Source organism: Medicago sativa, chromosome 3, assembly GCF_051527215.1.
Source record: "Medicago sativa cultivar Bolivia chromosome 3, Bolivia_mono, whole genome shotgun sequence".
In the NCBI taxonomy this organism is placed as follows: domain Eukaryota; kingdom Viridiplantae; phylum Streptophyta; class Magnoliopsida; order Fabales; family Fabaceae; genus Medicago; species Medicago sativa.
The window spans coordinates 51,197,656-51,206,113 of record NC_140751.1 but is presented as its reverse complement, the minus strand read 5'-3'; the positions used below and the strand labels follow the sequence as shown (position 1 = coordinate 51,206,113).

Here is an 8,458-nt window from a genome sequence, read left to right as displayed (position 1 = left end):
CGAAAGATACCGAAAGCGAGTTGACCCTAGCAGTAAGTACTTAGGAGGTGACATTACTAATATTGAGTAGAATCTGCTGAACCTAGGAGGTAACTAATTAGTAATTAAGGAAACAATTGTCTGCTTGAAGGAAATAAACTGTAAGCCTAGTAGAACGATTCTCTTAAACCCTTCGTATGGTAGACGCTGATAGGGCTGCCTATTTGTAGAACTATTAAAAGCGAGAGGAGTATGCTATGAGTGTCTTAAGATTCATAAATGGGATGACCTACAGGAACATTGACCTTCAATGTCTTTGGAAATCTTGGAACGCTAATTTAAGTCTATGCTTTCAATTACCTTTGAGGTGGTAAGACCCCACACTTAAGGATCACCGTGTGACCAGCAGGTGCAACCAAACATTGGAGGGATAAACCTATCCAACTAAGATAGTATAGACCCTGCATGTAAGTATCATCATGTGATCAATAGGTGTAGCTTGACAACCGAATAGGTTAGTAACGTCCCAACAATCTCATCACTTGTATAGTCCACCTAAGATAAATAAACATGACATTACTGTTATTTAATATCCAAGAAATAAATAGGGGGGATTCGAAGAATCCTAACCGCTGCTTACTTTTATAAAACCAAAACAGGTAACTTGCTCTGTTGCGAACAGATAAAAATTGCAATCTCCTACCCTTTTACTCTTTTATTTTATCGTCAAATTAAAAATAAGTAATGCGAATTGTTTGGACGAAACGACAATCCTTGTGGAATTTTATTGGAGGTGAGTTAACACATGAACTTTGATGCAAAATTTTATTTTCAAGGAAAAATTTCCAACAATTTTATTAAAAAATTTAGTACCATTGTCAGTTCTAAACACTTGTATTTGGGTGTTAAATTGGGTCTGCACTAATTTACAATTTTTTTAATTATTTGACCTACCTCAGATTTTTCTTTCAATAAGTATAGCCAACAAAATCTAGTATGATCATCTGTGAAGGTGTTAAACCATTTTTTGTTGGATAAAGTACTTTTCCGATTTGGCCCCTAAACATCATTATGAATCATTGAAAAAAGTTTTGAAGGTTTATAATATTGAATTGGAAAAGAACTTCGATGATGTTTAGCAAATTCAGAAACTTCACATTGAAGTGAAGAAATATCTCGTTCAATAAAAAGTTTAGGAAACAGTGAACTTAAATATTTAAAACTAGGGTGGCCTAACCTTAAATGCCACAACATAATGTCATCCTTATTATTTGAAACAAAAAAAGATTTGACGGAAGAAGAACTTATTGGTCCAGATTGATGTCTGGTTTATGGTTCATCTTCAAAGTAGTAAAGTCCACCACTTTGCTCAGCACTGCCAATCATCCTCCCCGAAATCAAATCCTGAAATACACAATGAGTATCAAAGAAATGAGCTTGACAATTTTTCATTGTGGTTAGCTTACTGACTGATAATAAGTTGCAAGAAAAATTTGGGACATGTAACACATCTTGGATGATTAGTAAGGGAGACAAAACAATAAAACCTTTTCCTGCCACGACTGAAAGAGAGCCATCAACAATCCTAATTGTGGAATTTCCTGCACATGGTTTATATGAAAAAAAATAAACTAGATTCACATTTCATGTGATCGGTGGCTCTAGAATAAACTATCCATGTACGATTAGGAATGACACTGAGATAGGATGATTTTGGGAAGTTACCTTTCTGGTATATGAGCACGAAGGTGTTTGAGATTTGAGGATTTTGTACATTTGGTCTAATTGTTCCTTGGTGAACGAAAATGCATTTAAGGAAGATTGTGGCTCTTGATCAAAAGTTGCTTGAAGTACACGAACTTCACCCTTCTTTTTCACGTTAGGAGGCCTTCCATGAATTTTCCAGCAAGTCTCACGTGTGTGATAATAATGTTCACAATGATCACACCAGGGTTTACAATCTTTCTTACCATATATCATGTTGTTTTTATTGAAGTTGTTTGTGATGAAGTTGTTTGTGATAAGTGTAACATCCCAGACTGCTTTTAGGATTGCCGACTAACCCTACAAACCAACACGAGTCTTTTCAGTGTGTTTTGTCCTCACTAGCACGCTTATCGGGAAACTTCCCAGTAGGTCACTCATCCAAAGACTACTCCAAGTCAAGCACGCTTAACTATGGAGTTCTTATGGAATGAGCTACCAAATAGAAGATGCATCTTGTTGATATAGGCAGCCCCAATAAGTAAGAATGGAGAGGATATTTACATTAACTGTTTTGTGCTCTTGGTGGAATTGAAGGATTAGCAATGGGGATATAGGTGTGGCTGGTATGAGACTGCAATTGATATTATTAGATCTAATATTGTCAGATTTACGAGGCTGCAATTTTCATTGAGTTTTATAAGATAACAAGTTAACAAGATCTCTTTTTTAATATCTTTTTGGTGTATAGAATGATAAATTTTCAATTTTGTTCTAATTTAATTTCAAATCTTTTCTATCTTTGTTAATTGTCATTAGAAATTTTAATTTTTTTCTTTCATCTCTTCTCCTGTTGTACGTTATATCATCTATGATAACATTGTTACTATCTTTTGAATTTACTTTCCTTCACTATTCAAATTTGATGTTGTTTGTGCCCTGTAGTGCTTTTGCCCATGCCTTTTTTAGTGTACCTTATACTTTCATTTATCTTTGATGTTATATGGAAAAACTTTGGTAGTTTTATAGCTTGATGTTCAGTTAATTTTGATGAAGCAATGTAGTGACTATAGCTTAATGTTTAGGTAATTTTGTCTTCTCTTTGATCATTGTACACATGAAATGTGTGAACATATCGGTAAGATTGTTGATGTTAAAATATTATGCTCAAATTAGATTGTTGATATCGGTAATTTTGTCTTCTCTTTGATCATTGTACACATGAAATGAGGTTGAAGATGAGGTTGATGATGATGAGGTTGATGGGGACTTAGATTTGGAAGCGCAACGTGTTCCTGAATAGATGATTTGATGTGTTTTGATAATACACAAGTCTCTTTAGATTAGTATTATGTTAAGCCTACCACTTGCAACTTTTTTTGGTTAGTATTATGTATTTTTTTAAGACTACAAGTGCAAAAGCTTTTGTGTATTTTGTTAATACACAAATCTCTTTTGGTTAGTAATATGTATTTTGTTAAGACTACCATGTGCAAAGACTTTTGTGAATACACAAATCTCCTCTGTTTGTTAGTATTATGTATGTAACATTGAATGGTTAATGCTATTTCTTTCATCATGTGACATTGAATTATTTTCATCTTTTGTATGGAATTTGATAAAAATGTTAGTTAAAAATTACAATATTAAAAATAAAATATTGTAATTCTTCCAGTCACTACAGTATAAAGCCATTATTTTTTTTAAATTTTTTTTCCATAGAGACCGAAATAGCGACTAAAACTTAAAACATTGTAAAATAGTATCCGTCTCGAATTCGGTCCCTAACTTCGGTGGCTAATTAAGTCACCAACTAAGCTGATTTCGTCCAAGAAAAGGGTGTCTAAATCGGTGTCTAGATTCGGTCTCTGATTCTGTATCAAAATTCGGTGACAAAATCAGTTTCTATCTGTAGTCACAAAGGCAGTCGCGGAAAATCAGTCGCTAGACCAGTGACTAAGGATCAGCGACCAGCGTTTTAGCCACTCTTATATTTGGTCGCTGATTCAGTCACCATATCAATCAGAGACCGATTTTACTGATGCAGCGACCGAATATTCGGTCTCTAAAAGGCAGTTTTCTTGTAGTGTAGTACCAAACAATTCTTATAAGCCTTCCATCAACCATGTAGTCCCATAACTACACGGTGTGATTTGGTTCGTCTAGAAGCTGCTCATTGTCGTGCCTTATGCACCGACGACCACTCCCCGCCCTCGTCAGCCTTGGGTTTTACAATAAGGGCTGAACCATGAGTTGCTAAGTTTGACTTTCCCATCATCACGCTTTATCTAGCCTCCTCCCTTCTGATTTCTAAAAAAGTTTCTCGGATAGTTGACAGCGGATTATTTCCAAGAATTCTACCTCTTATTTCATCGAGTTCCTTGTTGAGACTAGCAACAAAAATAAAGACACGGTTCTTCTCCTGCGTCTTAATAAACTGGACACTGTCTTCAGTACACTTCCAATTATAATTTCATAACACTTCCAGTTATAATCATAGCACTAATCCAGCTCTTACCAAAGGGCCGTCAGTTCATTATATTAGTAGGTGGTGACATCCATGTTATTCTGCTTTAATTTCCATAACTTTGATTTCAGATCATAAATTTGAGAGAAACTTTTGATATCAGAGTAAGATAATTTTACAACATTCCAAACATCTTTTGTTGTAGGCAGATACATGTATGTTTTTCTCATACCTACCTCAATAGTATTAATAAGCCAGGCAATAATGGAAGAGTTTTCAGATTTCCAGGCACCAGAACATCACCTGTAAGAAAACCCAATTTCCCTTGGCCATATAGAATGAGTCGAAGAGTTTGGGACCATTCAGCGTAGTTCGAGCCATCCAGTTTCTGAACATTAACCTAGAGAGAGTTATTTTGACCTCCAGCTCCTGAGTTAAACACTCCTGCGTTACTGTAACCACCATCAAATGGGTAGCCATAACCGGACCCAAAAAGGTTATTGTTGGGTCACCTCTGCCGTAACCGAATCCACCGTTAAAACTGTTGTTTGTCGTGAAATTGAGTGGTGGTGGTATGGTAAATCAATTTCCTTTGCCGGAATTGTTGTTGGTAAATCCATTTTGTGGGGGTGTTTGGTTAGGGTCCACCATAGTTTGGATCGATCGGGTAACAACGGGGGTTAAAAAACAGGTCGCATGAAAATTATATGGGTGATAATGTTCTGTTTTATTATGAAGAAAAAGAGCTACTTTTATAGGAGAAAAATACAATGTCAACTCCTTTATTTTAGGAGTAATATAATGACACATAACTAATTATTAAATAGGATAACAAATAATAGTAATTATGAAATATTTCAACAGAGGCTCATTAGGTCAAGAAAGTGAGGCCTTTAAAAGGATACACCTAGAGAGAAGTATAGGGATCCATTCAATTTTAGCCTAAACATTGTACTCTTGCCCTTATTCATTTTAGAGTATTCTTGGAGATCCTCCTTGGCAGCTCTACTACATAGCTCATCTATTGTAATTTATGTTTACATAGGTGTACATTTAGTAATCTCAATGTATACAACAAAATCTGATACAATTTCAAAATTTGATATCAAAGCATAAGCTTCTTTTATGGAAAACCGATTTTCGATATTAAATTCTCAAATCCAAACATCATCTGCATCATCATGCATAGTAATATTGGATAATAAATCTATAGATCCTCCACAAGCTCTACCTCCAAAACAAACAAGGATAAAAGTGCTTTAGTTTGAAGGTAGGCATTGAGAATGCTTATGATTTTTATAAGTTGGCAATATTTTAATTATGTTATGTGCCATACGAAGTTTGGTGGCTAGTGGTTGGTTTGGATAAGGGCATGTATCCAATTAGCTTCAATTTTGATTTTAGAAAATGGTAGTCATTCGGAAGATTTTGGGGTTTGTAGAAGGATGAGACATACGGCCCTTATTGATACCATTTTTTTCTCCATTATAATGAATGAGTTTTTTCAGAAATTACATTTAACTTTCATACGGTATTGCGATAAATTTGGGATAAGATTATTCAATTTACAACACTAGTGTTATAAGAGATCGTTCGTTTGAAATATGTCTAAAATCAATATTCCGTTCGAAATTTGTGTGAAGTTTGTCCTTACTTCATTTTTACTGTGTTTTTTATATTCGTAAGAAAATGACTTTTTTCTCCATAGATTAAGGAAATAGAATAAGTAAAAATCGAATATTGTTGGTAAATATACTTTTTGAAATATTGATTATTAATATTTGTGAAGAGTCAATTAAGTGGTAAGAGTTGACTAATCCTATATATCTGAATATGGATGAAGTTCAAATTCTGTTAGAAAAAGTTGTAAATTATTAAAGACATAATAATAATAATAATAATAATAATAATAATAATAATAATAATAATAATAATAATAATAATAATAATAATAATAATAATAATAATAATAATAATAAGGCATATCTTGATATCATCACCAAGAAATAGATGGTTTACTCAGTCATTATTGGGTATGTATACTGAACAACTCAACCTTTAATTTAATTGCTAAAAAAAAACTCAACCTTTAATTTTACATGATTTAATTTGTGGTCTACCAAATCCACTTGGGTTGGTCTGGTAGTACTGACTAAGGACCTGAGTGTGTGCCCTCTTTAATATCTCAGATTTGATTCTCCTCGGTATCAATTTGGGTGGACTAATTTAACTATTTTTTTAAATGTGGCCTACAATTATGTTTACTCAAGAGAGATCATCATATGCAACAATTTGATCAATAAGTCTGCAACGTCCCTGTCAATTGAGCTATGCTCATGGGACAACACTATATTTTTCATCATTGCTCTTTTGCTTTGTGCACGCACTTAGGGGAAATAAAGAGTGTTAAGAAGAAGCACATATATGGTGGTCAGCTCTTGAAAGCATTTATGAAACAACCTTTACGGGTCATACATGGTTGGTGAGGCTAATCCCTTTGATGATCCCTTACTTGTAAAGCTTATCACGTGAGGCTGTTGTTAACCCTATATTTTCCCTCTAATCACTCTGCATTAACTGCTTTTTCCCAACCTTAATTTTATTCCCTCCTAATTCAACTTTCATTTGTAAATTCAAAATCCACTATTGCATATAGTAACTGCTTTGTTATTTTTCAAGGCAATTTTTGTTTACCGTGCTTTAATATTGCAAAGGTTGTGACTAAACAAATTCTTTATCTTTGTTTTAAATAGTGGCCCACATTATTTTTTCATAATAGGTAATAAATTGATCGGTTCCCACACTTCCCCATTAACTTTATTTGTGAACACTATGGAAATAGTTGATTGCGGCTGTTTGAATTCGAAGGTTATATTTACGGTACATTGGATAGTTAACTAGCAGAAGTAATGTATTTTTATGGGGAGATTAAAATGTACCAATTAAATAACCATTAGCATCTATCAGTTTCCCATGCACTTAAAGCCATATAAAAGATAGTTGTTTCCTAAGGTTGCCAATATTTTCTATAAACCTTTTCTGATCTCACCTATTCTCCTTTGTTGTGTGTCCTTCGACTGTATTTAAGAATGGCTTCCGTTTTTACGCCAATATCTGCAGTTTCAGGAGGAAAGAAGGATCTCAAGCTTAAGGTCCGGATTGCACACATTTGGTGCATTCCTGACAAGGATCACCCCAACGAGATCAGTTGCATGAATCTTTTGTTGGTTGATGAGAAGGTATGTTTTCAATATAAGAAATGTAGGTTTGTATTATACATAACGGTTTGCACTATTTGTTCCTTATTATTACGTAAGTAATAATGCTTACTGTTTTCCTGTATTTCGTTTTGGGGTTGGTTGCTTATACATATGTTTTGTGATTTTTGCAGAAGGATAAAATCCATGCAACTGTGAGAAAGGGTTTGGTGAACGCTGTGAAGTCCAAGGTGGAAAAGGGAGGCGTGTATGAAATTGAAATCCTGTTGGTTGGGTTCAATGAGGGTCCTTTCAACCTAACTAGCCATAAGCACAAGATTGGCATGATGCACAATACTAGATTGACGAAAATTGCCAACAGCAGCTCCATCCCATTTAACAGCTTTGATTTTGTATCATTTTCATCGGTCTTGGGGTCATCTGTTGAAGACAAGATAGTTGGTACTTCATTTTGTATTGTCTGCATCATTTGTATAATTCTTTCGAGTTTGTTTTTGTTGCTTATATCCCCCATTTTGTAGATGTTATTGGTCACGTGGTAGAGAAGGATGAAATTAGGGAAAAATGGAAAGAAGAGCAAAGTTATTGACATGACGCTTGAAGGTTTGGAGTAAGTGGATGTCTTTACAGTCGTAATGCTTATATTTCGAGCTCTGATGGTACATAATCTGATATCCTAACTTTGTTCTATATTGATTCGGTGCTATAGACGTTGCAGAATTCATTGCTCTCTATGGGGTCAGTTCGCCGAGAAAATGGCGAACTTTTTTGAAACTCATGACATGTCCAAACCTGTTGTTTTAGTCCTGCAGTACTGCAAGCAAAAGAAATACATGGGTATTCTTCCTGATTTGTTTATACTGTTAAAAGTTTTTTGAAATTAGACATGTGTATGTGAGACTAACCAAGATGTGTGTTGACATGTTATTGGGGCGATGGGGGTATCCAATTCTTTTTTTGGTACGAAAGTGATTATTAACGGCGCCAATCCTGAAGTTACGGATTATAGTTTGAAGTAAGTGCGTCATGGTTATAACAGTACCTCAATTTGAGCATAAGGAGCAATTCTTACATGGTCACAAACTCAAAT

The 8,458-nt window shown here is 34.5% G+C and overlaps 1 protein-coding gene, 1 long non-coding RNA gene and 1 pseudogene across 2 annotated transcripts; 2 read left to right on the top strand and 1 right to left on the bottom strand.

Moving 5' to 3' along the window:
- Window positions 1-1,348: 1,348 nt before the first annotated feature.
- LOC146938109 (uncharacterized) lies at window positions 1,349-4,245 on the bottom strand (annotated as a pseudogene).
- On the top strand, window positions 2,212-3,262 carry LOC146938110 (uncharacterized). The gene is made up of 2 exons (XR_015031124.1): window positions 2,212-2,309; window positions 2,769-3,262. It is a non-coding gene; the product is annotated as an uncharacterized LOC146938110 (long non-coding RNA).
- A 2,994-nt stretch (window positions 4,246-7,239) lies between the features above and the next one.
- On the top strand, window positions 7,240-7,957 carry LOC146938108 (uncharacterized). The gene is made up of 3 exons (XM_085749587.1): window positions 7,240-7,389; window positions 7,542-7,809; window positions 7,890-7,957. The coding sequence occupies exons 1-3, from the start codon at window positions 7,240-7,242 to the stop codon at window positions 7,955-7,957; spliced, it is 486 nt and encodes a 161-aa protein (XP_085605713.1).
- Window positions 7,958-8,458: the final 501 nt, after the last annotated feature.